A 22,463-nucleotide genomic window follows, 5' to 3' on the forward strand; every position below is an offset into this window, starting at 1 on the left:
TTCTCTCGTGGGGAAAACACACAGAAACGAAAGCAACCGAACCACCACCAGCACAAAAAAAAAACCAAAAAAAAAACCACCAAAGCAAAACCACGTATGCAGGACACTCACTTCACTAAACCAAAGGTAAACGTAAGTCAGTCAGTCAGTCAGTCAGTAAGACACAGAGCCATTGAGAGGGATGAGGCCTCATGTTGGAGGTAAGTGATGGGTTAGCAGACATACTGTACCTCCACCAGTCCCTGCCAGTACACTCACAATATTCAGCTTCACGCACACCCTGTATGCCAAGGTAGGCTCTCTGCTTCTTCACGTCATATTTATTTATTTACTTATTTATTTATTTATTTACTTACTTTAATTTTTTATATTCTTTTAAAAGTATTATGAACCCTCACGTTAGGAAAGTGTGCGGCATGGCATCCCAAGATGCACTGCTTCCCACTGCAGGCATGCTCTCGTTCCAGTCTGTCATTGTTATTTCATCGGTCATGCTGGCAGTGCCTTGCCCTGGCTTATTTGAACGACTCAATCCGAGCGACAGAATCAGACGGTGCTCGATTTTTACGGGCGTTGCGACTCGAGTGTGAAAACGACAAGCGAGTCAAAAGTCGCGGCTCACGGAGAGGTACTGCCACGTGGCGGAGCCGTCGTCTGATCACGTCCCCGTGCGTCTGTGTCAAAGACTGCGTGTTTTATGTTTAACCTGACGCCATTTCCCCCCCCCCCTTCCCCTCCCACAAACCTCCACAGCAAACACAGCGCACCGAGGGAGCCCCCCTCCCCCCCCAAGGAATGGAACTGCATCTTCTCTTCTCTCCACGCCTGCTGTTCTCTGAACCCTTTAACCCGTTTCTTTTCTTTCTCGTTTGTGTGTTTCTCTCCAAAAGACGTCCCGAAGAACTTCACCGTGAAGTTTGTGATGAAGACTTCGGTCTTGCTGAGCTGGGAGTTCCCGGACAGCAAATACCCCTACCGCTTCACGGTCAGTGCCACAACCGACGCAACCATCTGCCCCTCCCCCGGCAGATGTGCTCAGGCCTCAGCTTCCTCATTCAAGATTCAGGGCTGAGGGAACCTTCCAGATTCACACGGTTGCAGCATTGCATCTACAGTTGACCAACTCAGTTGCATACCTACACAGATTTAAATGATTTTAAAGTGTCCAGCTATACGAAATGGATAATGATTTAAAATGCTAGCCCTGGATAAGGGGAATTATGAATGTTAACGTCTTTAAAGATATAGGTGTGTATAGATAAATACAAGTATTCATGACTCTTTTCCCATCAAACAAAAAGGACATGTAGTATTTGTAGCAATAACTTAATTGTGCACAGTCTGTGTTTCTGTGTGTCTTCATATTTTAATTTCCTCTTTAGGTGGAATACAGTCGCCAGAAAATTGATGTAGATGCCAGGTTAAGGAAAGCTTTGTTGACAAACCTTCGGCCAAACACAACTTATGACTTCAAGATCACCAGCCCGGAGGGCAACATGGGGGGGCTGCGTCACCGCATCCATGCCAGGACCGCCCCCCAGATTCTGAACAGAAAGCCTGAGCTGGACCATAACCATGACCTAGAGCCCACCCTTACCCTCATCCTGCCCCCACTGGAAAAACGGGACATAATCAAGTGAGAGGAAGCCGCAACCACACACACACAAACGCACATGCCAGATGCACACGTGCCCTCTCAGTCATGCACATATACAAACCTACACACACACCCATGCTCACATGCACACGCACCCCAAACACACTTTCATACATCCTAATCTCAACCTCAACAACAAAATCAATGGGATTGGAGATTGTTTGACAGCAGATGCGAGCTATGTGATGTGACACTGAAATTTTGACACGTAACTGTGAAGCATTTGATGGATGGGATTGACTGACAGTGCCATATTTTCAGGAACATCTATGTGGTGGTAGTTCCTCTAAAGAAAGGAAGAGGGCTCATCAGGCACATCAAGAGCCCAGAGGAGATTGACATGGAAGAGGTGAGCACAACTGGGATGTCTATTTACCATCGCATCAACAGCTTAGAGCATTACGTCATCATTTTACAGCATTGCATCAACACTGTTGAAGGTTATAGGCACCAAGAATGCCTCTGTGAGATAAAAAAAAAAAACAAGGGAAAACTTGTAAGAGAGACACTGGAGAGACTGTTTTTATTATTTATGAAGATAGCCGTCTGACAGAATTCCGATGTCAGTGAACTGAGACTATATTTTCAGTTCTGGAGCTATTTCTGTTGTTTAATGAGTGTTTTAACGCTATCAGTCAGTAGAGAGCCGCATGAGTTTAAAATAGTACATTTTTTCACTTTCTGGTTGCTAGTCACAGCAATGTGAATAATAAAAATCTCTCACACACCCTTTCTCTGTCTCTCTCCCTCACTCCCTTTGTCCATCTCTCTCTCTCTCTCTCTCGCTATCTTTTGCTCTTCTGTTCCCTCAGCTCCTGAAGGACAGCAGCCCGAAGCACCGCTACGGCCGGACCTCGCGGCAGCGGAGGCAGGCGGACCCCCGGAAGCCGTACATCGCCGCCAGCTTCAAGCCCTCCACCCTGCCCAGCTTCTTCACCCTGGGGAACCAGGCCGAGTACAACGGCTACGAGAACCGGGCCCTCGAACCCGGCCAGGAGTACGTCTTCTTCCTCCTGGCGGAGCTCAATACCACCGCTGGGGTACGTTCTTCCCCTGCTCCCTCACGGTTATGAAAGCTGAGAGGTTCCCATAGGACACTGTTCTCTTAAAATGAAACGGGTGACCCTCATATCATGTGTGTCATGTCTTGTTATGCATCTGAAATGACGCACTGAAAATTTGATTTCTTACATTGTTGAGTGAGCCTGAAGACTCATTTTGTGTGTGTGTGTGTGTGTGTGTGTGCGTAGAAGATGTACGTGGCCAGCCCCTACACGGACTCGGTCATTGCCCCGGATGTGGACCCGCTGCCCATGGATGGAGGCGACGGGCTTATCTGGGTGGTGGGGCCTGTTCTTGCTGTGGTCTTCATCATCTGCATTGTCATCGCCATTCTGCTGTACAAGAAGTGAGTGCATAGACTACCATGGAGTGGGCAGGGCGGATTTGGAATGGTGGGATCATATACAGACAAAGGACTTTCTGTTAGTCAAGACTGAGGGGCCTGTTTTAATTATTTCACTTTTGAAGGCCGAGGCCTGGGATACAAAGGTTGTACACATCGTAATGGATTTTTACTGCAGTCTGTACTACGACACAAACACTGCTTTTTCTTTGATGCAGAAACATACCATACACTCCATTTTAGCTTTCCATTGTATCTCAAGACAAGTTAAGTTATGTGTATACACTAATGTAACTGCCTAGTATTAAAGGGATAGTTCAATTTCTGGGTTTGTAAAAAAATACATAACTTTGGTTGCAGGGATTCAACAGAAAAGCTAAATTCCATGTTGATTAGCCTGCGGTACACTCTCAAATGCATAAATTTGCTGGACACACGTCCTGGTAGGAGTCAGTTTGGCAGGTTTTTTGTCTTTCATTGCCAGACCATCTTGGGTCTACTCCAGTCTCATAAACTTTATCTATTGCCTTGATCTCTGCAGACCTATGAATTTAAATGCTCCACATCGACTTTTCCCCTTATTTATGTGCTCGTTTATTTACATGCTTATTTGTTTGTGTTGCTCTCGGATTATTCACGGAAGCAGCAAACCGGACAGGTAAGGCTCAACTGTAGTGCTGAATAAGTTTCCACAAAGTGGATAAAAAATACCACATTGACAAAAAAAAAAAGTAATGATATCCAGCCCTATTTTGAGTTTGTTTGAGAAGTGGTGCATGGTCGAGTCGTGCATGCGTGTTTGTGTTTGTGCCTACGTGTAACGGTTTTTGCGAAATCTCAGCTTTTCTGTATTTTTGCCATCATTTTAGTCTCTTGATGGCTGTTCTCTTATTTCGTCCCTGAAGCAGCAAACGGAAGGACGCAGAACCTCGCAACAAATGCCCCCTGAACAACATCGAGATCGTGCCGCACCATCCCACTGACCCCGTTGAGATGAGGCGCATCAACTTCCAGACCCCAGGTACAAACGCACGACTTTCCCGTGCTCATTCGTACAGTCCTGCTGTAGATGTGATACATTTCCGAACTATTACCGCAACAAGGCAGGTCAGCAAGCATTCTGCCCATCTCTGTTAAGTCTGAGATTGGCAGCTGATGCGTACAATAGCAATAAATTTAATACAGTGGCACTGTGCAATGTGTGAATGCATCGGAGAAAATATCAATGCAAGACGTAAGACCAACTGCCCTGAAGGTATCGATCACCTGCATTTCCCCCTCTGCACTGTTCATTCATTACTTCTCTTAAGTTATCTTCATCAGATAAGCTACGACTGCCAGAACAACTGATGGGAAATACGATAAACATCACAGAGGCAGCCACGGGAATTGACTGCCGTTTGGAAAGATGGGGTATTTAAGGCCAACGGAATTATACGGTCCGGAGGGAAGTTCGGGGGGAACAATATGCATGAGTCCAGGGGGATGTGTAGAGAGGTGAATGTGTAAATGTCCAGAATGAAGTGTTCTGAACAGAAAATACAAGTGTGGAGATAAGAAAATACAAGAGTCCGGAGGGATGGTTGAAGAGCAGTACATTCAGGGAATGTTTGGAAGGTAGGGGATGATGTCAGAGGGGAGACAGGAGGGAGAGCAATGGTTGGAACTGGCTCTTGCTAGAAGTTTGGAACAGCACATAAAGTTGAATCTAGAGGGACATTTTCAGAGGTTTGGTCACAGTGGTTGAATTTTAACTCTATCTACCTGACTTCCTTCTTCCATAATCGAGTACTTGATTCAGCTATAGCCAATCATTCCTCTACAACTTCATGATTTGCTTGCAATGAAATGCCCCTCCAACGTTTTGAGCGTCCCCTCCAAACATGTCCCCGTGCCGTCCTTCCCCTTCAAACTCTCCTAATGCACTTCTATCCTGACTATATGGCCTGGCCTCCATCCGGCCATGTTGAGTGAGATTACACAGCTGTCATCGTCATTCACATCAGACCACGTTTTATTCCATTAAAACAACACTCATTTGAAAGAGAAGCACATCAGCTGGATCCCAGCCAGCAAAATCAAACCTTATTGGAAATTTAAAAAAATAACTCGATAGACCTGAAAGAACCCATTTATTGCAGGCTGAGAATCATCCACTTGATGCCTTAAATTTGTGATTACAGTGTTTTCAGGGGTGTAGAAACAATGACAGAAAAGTGAGTGTACTATCATGCTTCTTTTTATTCCACTACAGGCACGAGTGATAGCCTGTAAAAATGTTGACATACGCTCTGTTTACAACTTTCTGCAGCTCTGCTGAATGCCGTAATACCATTTACAGTTTGCTCCAACAATTTCATTTAAAGTGCCATTTTGAGCTAATTAAACAGTACAGTGAGCAATTGCAACACTTCCATTCGCTAATAGGTGCCATTTTTCAAGTGACCACACTTCACTACGCTCAGAGAAGCACCTGGCAGCTCTTAGCATATGGCATGAATCTTTATGCCTGAAGAGTGCCACGGGTAGGCATTAAATAAAGATCATGTGTGTGTTTGTCCATATGACAGTCATGCGTTCTCTCTGTTTATCTGCCCCCCTCTAACCTGTTGAGATGTACTGCAGATTCATTTCCACACATGTTGGTTATTCTGTCTTCTAGCCTTCTCCTCGCAATACCCATCCCCCTCCCACCCCCATGCCCCTCCCCCCCTCTCCCCTTGCCTCGCGCCCTCCATCCCTCACCCCGCCCTCCCCTCTATATATTGTCTTTACTGTCTTTGAGTCCATTTTCCAGAGGTTCCTCAGCCCTGATGACTGACTCTCAGAGACTGCAGTCTGATCTGGGAGAAATTACAGTGAGCTGTCAGCTCGCCCATGAGCCGGAACCGTCTGCCCCCCCCGCCCCCCCGCCCCCCAGCCCCCCTCCATTCTCTAACATCCCAGCCATCCATTTAACTGCCGTGCTTTCCCATGATTCCTGGAGGCAGAATGTCCCCTCAGCCTTTGATGGATGGCATCTTTAGACGGAAGATTTGTGGACCCGCCCCACATCCTTTAATGAATCATTGTCGCCGGTGAAATACGGGAGAGATTCCGCGCTCGCCCGCTCGAGCCGTCGTCTCGCGCAGGATTCGATCCGCTCGACCCTCCCAATTAAGACCGAGCCCATTTAGTTTAATTTCCTGTTTTACAAGTATTTAAAAGGGCGGCGCTCCTTAATGGGACAGGCCGTATTTACGACGGCTGTTCGTCGCCCGTTCCTAGCGGGGTTCCCCGTAACTAGGGTAGGCGCGCCGTTGTCAGGAGCAGCAAGCCTTTTTATTTATTTTTTTTTTTCGCACCGTTCGAGGTTGTTTGCGACGGCGCAAGATGAAACGGCGGCCAGGCCGGTTGCGGCCTACCCTTCCGCCCCGCGGCCGCGCCATGGAGACCGCAGGAGGAGACGTGGGCAGGCTGACAGAATGCGGTTAACAAGGAGGGCTTTAACCACTCACCCTCGATTTTCGCCTGGCTGGCTCTGATGCATTACCCCGGGGGGTGAAGGGGAGCTTCTCCCTTCCAAAGCCCCGACAAGGCAGATGTATGAGAGAGCGGGAGAGGCGGCAGTGAGTGTGGGGAAAACCCTTTTTCAGAGTGCTTTTTTATTTTTTTTTATTTTTTAATTAAGCAGCTTATCAACAATAGCTCCTGCTCCACCGCTCCGGTGCACATTGCGTTTCCCGCGAGTCTTCTTAAATGGCCGGTTCCTTCCAGACTTCATCCAAGCCCTTGGTTAGCCGCATTTGGCGCTCCTGTTTATTTCTTGACAGTGCAGTTGGAACATGGTGCCTACTCTTGAGAATACGCTTTTGTCACACTGCGGTCCTCTTCCTTGGTTCAGCTGGTTTGTGGGCCAGTTGGAGGAGGGTCCGAGCCTCAGCGCAAATCGTACGCGCCAATTTTCCCAGTCCTGAATGCTTGCATTGTGCTCTAGTGGAAGGCTCTCATAATTTTCTAAATTCATTTTTTTTGTGTCTTCAGTGCTGTGCCGGCCTTACTATTGTGCCATAATTTGTTTTCACCATCTATGTTTTTTATGTCTGCTGTTCTTCACAGATTCTGGTCTGAGCAGTCCTGTAAGCGAACCTGGTTTTGACAATGAAAGTTAGTCCCGACGAGTTTGCGTTCTTGTGTTTTTTTCCACTTTGCATTTTGTTTAAGAAGCAGCACTGTGCCACTCACCACTCTGTTTGTTTGTTTTTTTTTTTCATTCTTTTATTCCCCCTGTATTTTTCACCAGTAGAGCACCAAGGTCCCGCGGTCTGCTTCATTTGGTCTGACTTTTGCTCACAAGCTTCTGGCTGCTCATTACTGCACCGCGCGAGCTCTGCAGCTGCCGCGAACGTGGAGGAGAACCGCGTCTCTCCTCCTCCCCCTTTCACCTCCCCCTTTCACCCCAGCACTCTAATTTCAACCTGAGCTGAAATTCGAAGCGGTAACGATAATGAGGCAAATCAATTAAATGAACACCTAAGAACAAACAGGCTTTTCATCTGTCCTTTCCAGTGCTAGAAAAAAAAACAAGAAGAGGGGGGCGGGGGGGAGTTCTCTTACAGTCAATTTGGCCCTTTCTGTTTTCATGTAAATAAATGTATGCAAATGCACTCTCAGTGTTCCGGGGCCATTATCGGAGGGCTGTGCTGCTGAAATCCGCGGGGAACGTGAGATTGGAAACGTGTAATTGGAGCCCAATTTGTTTCCCCTCATTCATTGATCTTCTCTTGATTGCTTGAGAAAACAACAGCTTCATATCAAGGTGAAGGATATTGGATGGGGGGAAAATACCAGATTGCTGATTGCACGTTTCTGGCGCGCTGTGAGGTTTCCGCCGTGGCGGTTCTTGTTATTGTATATCCTTTAGCCGTGTGATACAGTCTGTGATGGCTTGGTTTATGAATCTGCATATTCATAAGGATAGGCCATTTCTGCTTTCTGCCTTGGTACATTGCAATTTGCATGTTTTCGCAAATACAGACAAATCTGTTTTTCTGAGTAGAGCGCACAGAGATGGGCCTGTCTGGGGCATTCTCTTACGGTGTAGGGAGGGGATGATAACTTACCCTGCGACAGGCTGTCACGTAAGTGCACTAGCAGTTCAAAGCCTGTGTCAAGATGAGAGAAATCAGCAGTTTGCCATCTTCAACTTTCGTAACCCAGAGCAATGCAGCGGAGGAGATGAGCAGGAATCTAGATTTAAGGGGTTTTTATGTGGATACATAACATCTGATATTTAGCACATGTCATTTTGTTCAAGTTCTTATCATCACAGATCTACAGTATGTGACCATAAAATTGTACGTGGTGGGTGTGCTCAGTACCAGATACGTTCAGTATTTCATTAGCGTTTTATCTGAGGGGTTTGTTGAACACAAAGAACTGACAGTGATGCCATCATTGTCATGTACCGTACGTGGTCTTTGATTGAATGAGTATCAACGATTATAACACATCAATGGGTCAATCCTGGGAACACAAGCCTAATGTAATGCTCTGGCATTGGTGTGTGTGTGTGAGAGTCTAAAGTCTAGAACACCCTCATCTCAAGCTAGGTTACGAAAACTATGGTCAGGCATATTGCCACAATAGCATGCGAATGCATTCAAGATTCATTTGATCTGTTACTTAATATGTTTGATAGTTGATGTTAGGTTTATATTTATACAGTATGTAAATGAATCATTCGTTTGATTTAGCTCAATGAATAAATTTTTTCCTTGAATTTATATATGCAATTTACGAACTTGAAACTAAAAAGATCTGATTCATAAGTTTTCACGAAGATCATTTCATACAAACTCTTCTGAGGAGTAGATAGTAGCAAGGGATTCTGAGTAGTTTATTATGAAATGACAACGGTGAAAACCGTAAGTTGAAAAGCCTTTGGGAGTGTATGTGCTATCCTATGCTGGCATACTGTACCTCTTATCATCTCTGGTGTTTATTGTTATTTCACAGAACATACAGCACTTAGCTCCTGGCCTGTTGCTTGCTGTCCTGTTTAAAATAACAAATAAGGTGGTCAAAATTGAGGTTGAGGGATTTTTCATCATTTGCCTTGTGAAGGCAATATATTGGGTTGACTGTTGATTCGTTCATTACTTTAAGTGGCTTTACTTATTGGTCATTTGACATCGTATCCTATTATCTGGTGGGCTTTGTTAATGACATTTCCTGCATCTGACAATGGCCACTTATGTGCAAAATACAATTCTATTAAAATATGATCAGCTGAAGTCATGGGTCCGTATCGTCAGAACTAAAAGAACGCTTTCTAGAGTCAAATTCCATTTTTACAAATTTTCCTGTACAGGGCAGGATGAAGACATCTGCCTGCCCTTGGCTGAAAAATTAGACCCCATACTATATGTACGGTTTATGTATGATCTGTAATGAACAATGTTGGTGTGTTCCTTTCCATCCATAACTCCAAGTATGAGCTGAGCTAACCCGGGTCAACTGGATGCAAAAGTTATCGCAAAATGACCTGGAATCTGAGCCAGTTGGCCAGACAAGAAAGACCGTAAAAATAACCTGGAAGCTAATCTGAGCCAGCCAGCCAGCCAGGTTCAGCTGTGTACTGGAAAAGGGATATTTTGTTTCATCAAGGCAAACCAGAAGGGAGATACATTATAGTAAATGTGATTATGCTCATTTTGTATGCTCAATTACCTTTGATCAAAATGAGATCAAAGGACATTGCTGACTGAAGGCAAGCTATCATAATTACTCAAAAAATATAAATGTGCTCTGCAAAGGAAGGACATGACAGTTCAGTTCAAAATCCAGCACACAGTTTTTTTTTTTAGTCTATATTCCCTTCCTAGAGCGCTTCGTGCTCCATGCCTTTTGATTGTTCTTGTATGGAATGTGCAATAGGTCGTGCATGTTTGACTGCCTGATGGGGTCAGCGAGAGGTCCGGGAACTCCACGCGGCGCCTGTCTGTCACTGTGCCGCACCTCCAGGCCACGCCTTTCCATCACTGCGGCGCCTTTGTCTCGGTCACTGTGCCCATCCCCAGGCTAGGGCTCAAGTCACCCCCAACCCCCGGAACCACCCCCCCTTAATGTTTTTGGTTAAGTGTGCCAAAATGCACTCATACTTGCTTTTACCCCATGTATATTACCGTGGTAACATGCTGAGATTAAATGTATACAACACTTTGCTTGTGAAAATGGTAGCTTTGTAGCTGTTGGTACTAGTACATGAACTCCCAAGAGGAAAGTAAAATACACCCCCTTGAGTCAAAGCACAGCTAGTTTGTCAGTGTCATGTTGTGTCGGTTGTCAGTGAGCGGATGTTTGAGAAGGCAGGAAGTCGATAGTGTTGAAGTGTTAGCATTATCTGTGACGGAACTGGATTGCAGTGCATTTTTTTCTTGGTAAAATTAGATTGTACATGTGGTACATTTAAAATGATCCAATTTAGTGCTCTGTCTATAAAAAGTGAAGTGTCTTTAGAAATAGATTTTATTCCATGATTAGTACAATTAAAGTTTATTTTATAAAACTATAACTGTATGGAACAAAATAACTGATTTTTCGTAGTTGAAAAGATATTATGATCTCACTTAAAGGATTGCCATAACGTATCAGAATATTTATCAGACAGGTATTTATAATATGTATCTGAATACCTTGTTAATTTGCATCAAAATAACAAAGTTATGAATGGATTTGAGTGGTACCTGTTTCAGTTACTGCTTGAGGAACCAAGAATATATTTAGTATTTTAGAGCTGCTACATATTGTTAAGTTTTAAAATGAATTTTAAAATGACCTTGTTCAATGCTAAAAAGAGGGTTCCTCGTTTTTTGACAAGGCTCTCTGGAAAGGGGTTTTTGTTGAGGGTGGTGAGTACGTACTGCTTAGTGACTCTGTGTTCTGAACCGTTTGTGAGCTGAGCCCCCTCGGTAAGCTGAATGGCAAAAGACACGAGAGCCCTGGCCTGGCTGCTGACTGCGTCTGCGTCACTCATTAATGCCACTCGGACTGCTGACTGCGTCTGCGTCACTCATTAATGCCACTCGGACTGCTGACTGCGTCTGCGTCACGCGAGCCGCCATGCAGGTGGCGTGTGTGTATGTGTCTCACTGTCCCACCGCGGGTGCTGCTCACACGTGTCCCATGTACTGTACCAGACTCTTCTGTGTTTTATTCCTCCCTCCTCATGTTCTGTGGCCTTGCTTTTCATATTTGTTTTGATGATCTATAGTATCACCTGCCGGACTTCTCACACTTTTTTAATCCCGCCTTTCCCCCACATATCTCTTTCTCCCTTTCTCTCTGTCTCTTTATCTCTCTCTCTCTCATTCTTTCCATCCTCTGAACAGGTATGATGAATCACCCCCCCATCCCGATTTCGGAGCTAGCCGAACACACCGAGCTGCTGAAGGCCAACGACAACCTCAAGCTTTCGCAGGAATACGAGGTGAGGGACTGGGGAGGAATGGAGGTGTGCTGGAGTAGAGTGGGAGTGAGAAGAGCAGAGAGGAAGAGTGGAGTAGGCGTGTAGGAGCCGCCTGAGGAGGAGAGGTAGCATTACACTGAGTTGGAAGGGAGGGCATTAACCTCACACCCCCTCACTTTGTGGCCTGAGAGCTGTTGGTAAAGACCACAGTCTTCCCCAATGGAGTTCTAGAGCTCTGGGGACTGTGCTCTGAAAAATGGATCAGTGGTTTACCTCACGGTTATCGTATAACATGTATATTTAATTGAAGTGAGCATTCTCCCTTCAATAATCTCTCTCTCTCTCTTAGCAAAAAGGTATTTTACATTTTAACCTCAGCAGAGGTGTGTAGTTTCACATTCCAAACCACACCAAACATGAATAAATGGAAGAGCGGAACTAAAGAGAGTGCGGTTGGCTGTGAAGACAAACTGAGTTCACTGTTGACAGAAACACGTGGCCTCGCAGCATTACTGGTACCGCATAGCAGTACCGTCCTCCTGTCTCGCAGGAGACAGATGAGACGCGGAGCAGAGGCAAAGAAAGCAGAGACACACTGAGCCCAGACACGCGCAGATTCAGGGTGTCAGAGTTCCAGTTACTCTTTCCAAAAATAAAAGACAGAATTTAAATTAGGGCTCAGCTTTGCATTTTATTATTCGTTTGATGAATCACCTCTCACCAGGGCGGCTCTCCTGGAGCTGCAGGCTCCTTGAGTAATGATTTACCATGGAGGGGGGGGGGGGGGGGGTTAGGGAGAGGCAAGGTGTGTACGTAAAACATTCAACTGAATGCTTGGAGGTTAATCTTCACACAGTTATTGGCATCTTGCCAGAAGGTACAGAGCGTTTAAATATCTCATTTACACGAACGCGGTCTCTCATATGCTCTGAACGCGCATATATACTGAAATGCATTCTTTCGGCTCCCATCACTTACTCCCAGATTTCACCAAATGTGTGCTCACAGTGAAATGGAAAAGCTCATTTCATTCTGGACAATCTCAGTCATTGGCATATTTGTGATACCCAGTGTATGGTTGAAGGGTTCGTAGATGTGCAAGTGTGGGTGCAATAATGGAAATCTTTGCATATTTTTATATCGCTGACCTTGGATACCCAAAGTCTGGTGTCATAGAAATTACACTGAAAACAAACTCGCAGCCCATTGGCTAGATGAAAGAGAAGGCTTAGATGCATTCTTGTTGAGGGCAGGAATGTCGTTGTCAATGTGTGCTGTCGTTATAAAATTAAAATAAATAAAAAAACATCTAACCTATACATGAAGGCATGTGCTTTTTTAGGACTCATCATCCCTGGCCTTCCCTGTAAACCTGACTAAATGCTTGTGTCATGTTCTGTCTTACACTATATACGTAGAATGGTAATTATATGGTCATTTTGAGGTAACCCACTGATCATTTTCGATGAGTCATTGGCTCCCTTAATGTTCAACATTCTTTTTTTGGTTATTGATAGAATGTATACATAATATGCTTAGCTGCTTTATTTAGCCCCGCTGCCTGCATCTTCAAAGCTTAAATGTGACCATCCTTTATGCCAGGTTCAGGAAGGCATTGTCACCTGAAAGCGAGTACAGAATGGTAATGGAATACGAAATTATCCTGACAAGGGGATGGATTATCTGCTCCCACTTCCTGTATGCAGAGCGGAGCTGGCTTTATCCTGTCTGCGTGAGGCTGGTCTAGCCCCCTTGGGGAGAGTCTCTGGCTCTCACTGTCTGCAGCACTGATCCCAATAATGGATGCTCCGCCATCCTATGATAATTCATTCTCTCACCACTACCAAGAGCGATGTATGGATGTAGTAAAGTCTGTGTTTTGTGTGTGTGTGTGTGCGTGTGTGTGTGTGTGTGTCTCTAGTCCATCGATCCTGGCCAGCAGTTCACCTGGGAGCATTCCAACTTGGAGGTCAACAAACCCAAGAACCGCTACGCCAACGTCATCGCCTACGACCATTCCCGGGTTGTCCTCTCGCCTGTCGAAGGTAAGAGACTCCTCCCCATTTCCAAAGATGTCATAGACTACGGTCATAATCACACATAGCATATAAAGTAGGAGTCTATACGTAAAGTACATTTTCACTGTTCATCTTGTAGTGTTGTGTGTCTGACTACTGAGACACTGGACATGAAGAATATTCAGTTTTCCCTACCTGAAAGTCTTGAGTATTATAAGACGGGAAGCTTAGCCAAGCTTTTCTATTCAGCGATATTTATTTATTTAGATTGTTTGCTTGTTTATTTATGCATTTATTTTGAGCTTCACAGTTCGGAACAGCCCAGTGGACGATGTGTGAAAAAGACCAATATACGAAAGGAATCGGTGAAAAACCGAATCATGAATAAATTAATCAACTCAAAAACTGTCATTTTACACTACAGTGATTTCACCATTAGTCTCAGCAACGGAGCAGTTCGGGCACGCAACGATCCCCTTTGCCTTCGATGTGACAAAAGCAGGACCGGCGCCATCGCTCTGCGGCTTATGGAATATAGCGTTAGCGCCCTCCTTATTGTGCCAGCTGCTTTGTTTTCACCCCTCCCGTGTTATTTTTAGACTCCTAATCAACACCAAACTGTTGTTGAAAAGATGTTGTTTACTGAGCTTTTGAATTTTCTGACACCTGTTCCCAGTACTTTTCAGTACTGTCCTATCTCCCCTGTTTTAGTACCTGAGGAATAGTATCAGATCCTCTGATTGTAGCATAGGAGTTGTGGGGTTTGTCATGAGAGGAGGTGATAATGTTCCCATTGTTGTCCCAGATTCCATAATACTTAGACAAGTTACTTACGTAAAGCCTTTTTTGGGGAGCACCAGCTTGGGTATCGTGCTTAGCTCAGAAACTGTTTTGGTATGATTGTTGGCATGTACGCCTCAGTGGAATAAACAAGTGGATATGGATTGAGCAGTACCATTGCTATTTTTAGGCATAACTCATTTGTTCAGAATTCATAAAACTAAATAAATGTGTTGAAAGACCCTGAGGAAGAACAGTACTTTGTATTTATTCGAGGGGACTTTGAGGCATATTGTGAGCCTGAGAAATAGCACAAAATACATTTCTTGTCAGACAGAATATGAAAATCCAGAGTTTTAGTCCCCAAAAGAACAGCTTGTTTTATTACTCTAATATCATTAGTGTCAGAGTAGCTGTCACTTGAAGTCTGTATTGTAATATAGGCATAATGTCACATCATTTATTTATGAACTGTTCCTTTGTATTCTACAGTAGAAGCTCTGAGATATGAATGCATTGATAGAGGGTGTTTTTGAAATTCTTGAAATGTTTGTAACTTATAAACATGAAGTCATAATGTGACATTAAAATACTCAACATTAAAAAAAGAATTGTTCTAGCCCTTTCTACACATTTCCCTGTATTTTATTCTTTAGCAATACTGCTAAAACACGCCCTTTTATCTATTTTTTATGAATGGAACGTGTGCCTTGTTTCAGTGCAATACTTGAATATTAATAATTTTTGCATCAGTGCTGAAGCAAGGTCTTGATGTTGATAAATCATAATTCCATTTGCTACTTCCCGTTTCATAACGCAGTCGGTCAGCTGGTCAGTCCGTTACTTTGAGGATCTGCTGCACGTTAAGAGTATTGACTGTGAAACGGTGCAACGGCCAGTATCACACTGGTGTTGGTACGTTGCATGATGTCATAAGTGTGCTCTCTTTTCCCTGCTCTGCTGTATTCAGGCTTCATGGGCAGCGACTACATCAACGCCAACTACATCGACGGCTACCGCAAGCAGAACGCGTACATCGCCACGCAGGGCCCACTGCCCGAGACCTTCGGCGACTTCTGGAGGATGGTCTGGGAGCAGAGGGCCGCCACCGTGGTCATGATGACCAGGCTGGAGGAGAAGTCCCGGGTGAGTGGCTCCGCTCGTCTTTCAAATCAGCCCGCAAGGGGTCTCTTAGTCAGCAACACAGAACTGCACTGTCCACCCCTATTTGAATACAATGGCTTGTTTTGGAGAATGATTGAACAACAGCAGGCTTGTGACTTCCATTGTGCCATTGCTAGCTACGGTCAATTTTACCGTTTTCAGGTGTCTGAATCTATGTGGAATTAGTTGAACTGAGTTGAGATACGAAAATTTGAATCTGAATTTATTGAATTTAAAATTATCGAAAGGATAGCCCCTTGAGATGTAGCATCTCATTTTCAAGGGGGTCCTATAGACACAAAAAAATAGATTTTGTATTTGCTTTCAAAGAAACTGATGCTGTATTATGTATAGACATACAGCCATAATTGATTGATTTATTGATTGATTTTGAGGATTATTCCGGCATTGTATCGTTGTCACATTAACCGTCTACATCAGACATGACAGAGTTCATTTACATGTGTATCACAGAGGATTTTGAAAGCTAAACTGTAATACCTGAAAGGCCTGATTTTTAGGATCAGATTAATTTCTGAGTTTATTGAAGATTAAAGAACTTTTAGAAATTGAGGGCGCACGTGTATAAGATCTCATCAACAGTTCTGGAGTATTAGGAAACAGCTTTGATTTAAAAAAAAACCCTTAGAAAACTTACTTTGACATAAAACAGAATTTAAGATGATCCAGGTTAACAGAGTGCAAATAGATATCATTGCAGCTCTTTTAGCGAGAGCAAGAATAGGAGAAAAAAAGACGTTTTTTGGAAGCAAGGGCAGTGGTGTCCTGCCGACTCCAAATGCGTGTGACAGGCCAACTTGGCCGTCCGTATGGCAGAATTGGAGCCTGGCCCATTTTGCAGGGTGAGGACAAGGCTCCCCTGCTGCTCGGGCCAGCCAGAAAGCGAAGCCTTCTGCATAAAGGGACCTTTTCTTAACGGGCTCAGACGCTTCGCGCCTCATACTGATTTATTTATATATCCTTCCACCCTTGCTCTTTGAGTATGATGTAGAATAGTACCGCAGGAGCATAATGAACATATGAGAGCATAGCTGTATAAAACCCTGCCAGATGTAATCAAAATTGCTGGTCTGGATTGAAGTAAACTTTGGGAGGCCATCAAACTTGCCGTTTGTAGCCATGCCTGTCAAGCTTGCATCAAAAAGATCAGAAAAATGCCATTCCGCTCTTAACGTCAGTTAGCCGCTTAGCCTCACACAGCACTCCTCTGGAGCGAAAATATTTTTCCTCGTTGATTGATTGTCAGGCTTATGATGGCAAGGTGAAGGTTATTTTCAATATTCCTCTCTCTTTCTCCACCGCTCTGTTCTCAACATCTGAAAGGGAGGGAGGGGTTTGTGTGTGAGCCCGGACAGGCAGAGGGAGAGCAGCATGAAGGACTCTGTGTGAGCGCATGCTGGCGAATGCCGCAGTCGACGCTGAAACAGCTACACATACACATACACTCGCGCTTGCACACAGACACACACGCGCACCCACCCACCCATCCTGCCAATCTCCACATTCACGTACACACGGGTGAATGTGGTTGTGTGTGTGTGTGTGTGTGTGTGTGTGTGTGTGTGCGAGGTGCCGGTGAGAAAACCGCGTGGGCTGGAGCCGGGCTGTTCTACCCAGCAGGATCGCTCTTCCCTGCGAGAACAGTCACCTCCCCGACTGCGCTTTCCATCCTTTGAGAGACCCGCCCTTCCCCCCTCCGTGACCACGCCGCCCAGTGACTCTCTCTTTGGGACTCCTCCCCCGCAGGTGAAGTGTGACCAGTACTGGCCCAGCCGCGGCACGGAGACCTACGGCATGACCCAGGTGACCCTGCTGGACACCATCGAGCTGGCCACCTTCAGCGTGCGCACCTTCTCCCTGCACAAGGTAGGCCCGGAGGAACCCGAGTTCGCTTACGGTCCCCCTGCCGCTCGTCGTCCGAACGCCGCCTGCCGCCGCCGCCGCGGGGCGACAGCCACGTCCGCTCCGCTAACGAGTACATGACGTGCGCACGCTTGCTCACGCGCGCACGCAGACGATGGAGGAGCGGAGGACGCGACGAACAGGAAACCGCCCGTCCTTGCGCGTCTGCGTCGCTCTAAATGATCCCCCCCCCCCCCCCCCGTACCCTCCCGACTACCCTCCCCGCTCTCCTCGCCGCCGTGCGCGGCCCATCATCTTTTAATGCCCGTCTGCCAACGAGAGTCACTTTGCTAAGTGAGCAAAAGAAAGCCATGCATACGTAATTGGCATTCTGTCCGTTCCCCCGGCGCGGCGGGAGAGAAGGAAAAATCTGTCCTTCCCCTGCAGTCACAGATGGGAGCGCGTTAGCGTCCCTGCTCGGAGGCTGCCGCCCTCCATCTGAAGCGCGGGCCAGAGGTGAACCAGAACTGTCTGAGCGTTTAACCTGCGGCGAGGAGACAGTGTTCTGAGACCAGGTTTCGCTCTGGCGCTCGTCCAGCATATATTTACCGATATTTTTGTTGCTCTCCTTATTTACAATGAAGTCTTAGATTCGGTTACATTCTGATCGTATGCACTGTTATCCCCTTGCCGCCTCTCTCTCTCTCTCTCTCTAATTCTCTCTCTCTCTCTCACTCTCACTCACTTTCAATTTGAATTTCAATTCCAAGGTGCTTTATTGGCATGACATGTACGGTGTTGTCAAAGCAAGAGTTACAGAGAACAACAGTAATAACCACAAACAAACAAATAAATACATTATGAATCAAACTCTAAACTATTATACACATATATGCACATACAACATAACATATACATACTTTCACATAAAATACAGTTTGTAAATAACGATTACATAACCCGGCAGACAATGAATGGAGCAGATTCTGCTCTCTCAGCAAGTGTTGTACAAAAGCCTCTACCAAAGGAGGATGCTTAGAGAGGGGAGACATTACCTATAGAACTGTAGCTGCAGACAGTGCTGCTGCCAAGTTAAATAAATAGGAAGTTCTCTCTCTTCCATAGGGAGTTGGACATTTTCCACTTTTGTAACAAGTGCTGAAGGTTAGGGCCTGCTTTGGACCTTTTAAACAACTGAATTTCTTTGAATTCTTTGGTGTTTGGTCAAAGTACAGCAAAAAAATACATTTAGCCAACCCGGTCATTCAGAACGCCCATAAGGCTAGGCTAGGCTATACAGTGTAACAAAAACTGCTCGGTCTAGTCTTTTTTTCAACCATATATTTACAGATATGCCTTATTAAATGAATTAACGTGGAAAATGGCTGTAGAATAAATATATAAAGATTATTTATTTTTCCGTGATAGATTTAAATATCTTGTAGCATCATTGTGTGGATGGCTCTGGAACATATTTAACAAATATTTATTTTTCTTTTAATCACCCCCATCCTTTTCAAGGATTCTGGTATTGCCTACACATGGCTGCTTTTCACTTTCTTATTTACATTCAAGTCTAGGATTCTGTCATATTTTAATCATATGCACTGTTCTCTCATTGCCCCACTCTCTCTCCCTTCTCCTCTCTCTCTCTCTCTCTCTCTCTTTCTCTCTCCCCCCCACACACACACACATAAATATTCACCCACATTCATCTCCTCCACACACATACGCATTCACCTTCAGTCCTCTCAGACTCCCTCTCTTTCACCCTCTGCCTCCACACACACACACACACACACACACACACACGCGCATATTCACCCTAACTTCTCCAACACTCTCTCCCTCTGCCCTCCCACACGCATACGAATTCACCCTCGCTCCTGTCCCTGGCCCACCCTCCATCTCACTCTTTCTCTCCGCTTTCATTTCGTTTGATCTACGTTCTGCAGTGACAGCTATCATGAACGAATGAGTTCTGTGGAAGGGGTTTTGAAATTTATGCCATGAGCCACGCGACCCATAAGCAGGCTGCAAGCGTCTGAAAAAGAGAGAAACATCAGGAACTAGGCCGGTTCACTTTTAATTACAAGCCGTATTTATTCATGCATTTATTCCTTTCAGCAGTGCAGTAAGGCCCAGTCCCAATTTGCTGGACCTGCTTTTTTTGCACATTTGCATGAGCTAGCACAAAGTTTTAGGGTAGGCCAGTACAAAATATGCCAAATGTTAATTAGGAGGAGAGGATGTTCAGGGCTCTCCAGACTCCTTGATATTAATGCAATTCTTGGCTTAAAATTGAGGCTTCTAGGTTCTCGGTTAATTTAATGTTTACCTATCAGAATGTCATAGATGGTTTAATGCTGCTTTAAAATAGATTTATATGATGTGTTTATTCACCGCACAGCCTGCAGGGACTGCAGTGAGAAAACCTTATATAAGTGAGAGCAAGGAGCTGTTTACAAAAGAGCAGAATTCTGTCAAGCTGGTCTGGGAGTGAAAATGATTAATGCATCAAAGTTTCTACTTTAATTACTACTTCTCGTTATAACTATTATTATTTTATTAACATTACACTGTAATAATATAAGAACTGGTCAGACGTAATTATTATGTAACTAACTAGCTAGCTATAACGCCTTAATTATTTAATTATGGTGTTATCTTCTTGCCAGAAATGGTAGTCAAGACTATGGTGTGTTCTTCTTGCCAGAAACGGTTTTCAAGAACTGCACTGTGAAGTACCACAACTTTGTCAAGAGCTGGACGTGACGTTCCGCCTCACCGACAGCGTTGCCACGGGTGCAAAGCAATGATGGATAAAGTGTGTCCCGGAACTGGGGCGTTTTATGCTCCCTGCCTCTCGCGAGCGGCCCTTTCGGTTACCTTACAAACACTATTAATTGAGTGTCACTCAAAATGGAGGCTGAGTGCTTGGGGAGCAAGCCGAAGCCGGGCTTAAACTGTATTGAAATGTAGAGTAATAGATTCCTGGAGGAAAACTGCACCGGAGGGCAGGGCGGTGAGAGTTTTCTGCTGAGAGAAATCTTTTCCTTTTGGGCAGCAGCCTTCAGACCCATCGCTCCGCTTGCATCCCATAGCTCTCGTTGCAGTTAGCACAATGCAGCGGCTGGGATAGAGGCAGACCGTGAATTAGAAGCATCAGCGAACAGGACGCGGGCATTGATTTTGGACCCCGGCTGGTTTACGCATCACTCTCTACTGTCCTTTGCGCTGGCTGCTCTCTGTGATCTGACAGTCCCTCCATTAAAGATGGAACACCAGCATTAAGCCCTCTGCTGGAGTTTCTCTCTTCTTTGGCCTGGGGTTGCTGCTGGCTCCCTTGAAAGATGCGGTTTATTCCAAGCCCCATTGTCTAGGACCGCTGTCCTTGAGATCATTACAAATGCTGTTGCAATAGGCATATGAGAGAATTCTTACCCATAATGCAAGGTTGACCCGAACAGAATTTTTTCACCTTCATTAGAAAAGAATAACATTGATTCACATACGAAAACAAAAGATGGCTTTATGTAAGTAAGCAAAACAAAAAAATAATTACAATTACCAACAAATGAGCAATATAAAGGAACAGGCTTCCTGAGGTTAATGGACGATGTGTCTGAGGTGGTTGCTTCTGCTAAACCACATTATAACCCCACTCGCTCTTACAGATTGTGCTAATGAGCGATTACCTAACGAGAGACTCAGCTGAGCATCCAACAGGTGACCATATTCGTGTTGCTGTTTCCTCCTGCCCCATCCAGAACGGCTCCAGTGAAAAGAGGGAGGTGCGGCAGTTCCAGTTCACCGCGTGGCCCGACCACGGCGTGCCGGAATACCCCACCCCGTTCCTGGCCTTCCTGCGGAGAGTGAAGACGTGCAACCCCCCTGATGCCGGCCCCATCATTACTCACTGCAGGTCAGAGGAGGCGGCAACCTGTCCCGCCAGTTACACGCAAACCCCCTTAAATGGTGGATTCCAATGAATTTCAATGATAGGCCAATCAAGAGAAAAAAAGTATAGTACAATTAGTGTAACTCTCAGTGGAATGTTGTATTATTGTTGTTCATTTATTCACATAATGAATGAACAACAATTTTCTCAAGTTGCTTCATTATGCTTTATTTTCCCTCTCCCTCTTACCCTCCAAACTTTCTTCTTGTTTCCCTCTCCCTGTAACCTCATCACTTCCTCTTACTCCATTTCCCTTTCCTTCCGTTTCTTTTCTTCTCTTCACCCTGTCCGTCTCTTCTCCCCGCTCTCCCCCCCCCCAGTGCCGGCGTGGGCCGCACGGGCTGCTTCATCGTGATCGACGCCATGCTGGAGCGCATCAAGCACGAGAAGACGGTGGACATCTACGGCCACGTGACGCTGATGCGCTCGCAGCGGAACTACATGGTGCAGACGGAGGACCAGTACAGCTTCATCCACGACGCGCTGCTGGAGGCGGTGGCCTGCGGCAACACGGAGGTGGCCGCCCGCAGCCTCTACTCCTACATCCAGAAGCTGGCGCAGGTGGAGAGCAGCGAGCACGTCACCGACATGGAGCTGGAGTTCAAGGTAAACCGGCCGAGCGGCGTCGGGCGACCGGCCGAGCAACCGGGGCGACCAATCAGCAAGTCAATCTGCCGTCCAGTCAACCGATAAAAGGAGTCAGTCAGCCAACCAATCGACCGGTCCGCAAGTCAATAGCGAGTCAATCATCCAATCAATAGATCAAAATGAGTTAGAGAAAAATGCTTAATGGAACTGGAATAAAGCGGTGGCGGTAAGGGCAGATTGCAGTTTGCAGTTTTTTTTGCGAAGCTTTCGCAAAGGAGATTAAAGAGTTTGCCGTGCTGATTGCCGGGCTAATGAGAGCCCGTGAAACAGTAAAACAACTTGAGTGGAGCTGAGTGGAGAAAGGCATGAAATGGTTTTAGATTAAATGGCAGCAGCGTTGTTGGGCATTTATCTAGTGCTTAATAAAGTTTTTACTCAAATCTGTTCATTCATTATTCAGAGGCCTGGAATGAGTAACGATGTGTCAAGCACTCATTTATTTTTCAGCAGCTATCGGGTGATGTGTTTTCTGACTCACGCTCCTCCCGGTATTGGTGTGGACGGAGATCAAAGGTGAT

General features: G+C 45.4%; 1 protein-coding gene across 19 annotated transcripts in view; it reads left to right on the top strand.

Moving 5' to 3' along the window:
* Positions 1–22,463, top strand: part of LOC135256858 (receptor-type tyrosine-protein phosphatase S-like) — a 191,851-nt gene that overhangs the window by 158,163 nt on the left and 11,225 nt on the right. For 10 of the 19 annotated variants that reach the window (XM_064339080.1, XM_064339079.1, XM_064339082.1 and 7 more), the window contains 14 exons: positions 891–985; positions 1,383–1,636; positions 1,919–2,006; positions 2,470–2,697; positions 2,908–3,065; positions 3,685–3,720; positions 3,968–4,083; positions 7,161–7,208; positions 11,435–11,532; positions 13,433–13,556; positions 15,280–15,455; positions 17,241–17,360; positions 21,107–21,261; positions 21,618–21,903. In XM_064339080.1, the coding sequence (XP_064195150.1) occupies positions 891–985; positions 1,383–1,636; positions 1,919–2,006; positions 2,470–2,697; positions 2,908–3,065; positions 3,685–3,720; positions 3,968–4,083; positions 7,161–7,208; positions 11,435–11,532; positions 13,433–13,556; positions 15,280–15,455; positions 17,241–17,360; positions 21,107–21,261; positions 21,618–21,903 (1,982 nt within the window). The remainder of the gene's footprint in view (positions 1–890; positions 986–1,382; positions 1,637–1,918; positions 2,007–2,469; positions 2,698–2,907; positions 3,066–3,684; positions 3,721–3,967; positions 4,084–7,160; positions 7,209–11,434; positions 11,533–13,432; positions 13,557–15,279; positions 15,456–17,240; positions 17,361–21,106; positions 21,262–21,617; positions 21,904–22,463) is intronic. The other 9 variants (XM_064339076.1, XM_064339077.1, XM_064339087.1 and 6 more) reach the window with 6 other exon arrangements.

Source organism: Anguilla rostrata, chromosome 6 (assembly GCF_018555375.3).
Source record: "Anguilla rostrata isolate EN2019 chromosome 6, ASM1855537v3, whole genome shotgun sequence".
Lineage (NCBI taxonomy): Eukaryota > Metazoa > Chordata > Actinopteri > Anguilliformes > Anguillidae > Anguilla > Anguilla rostrata.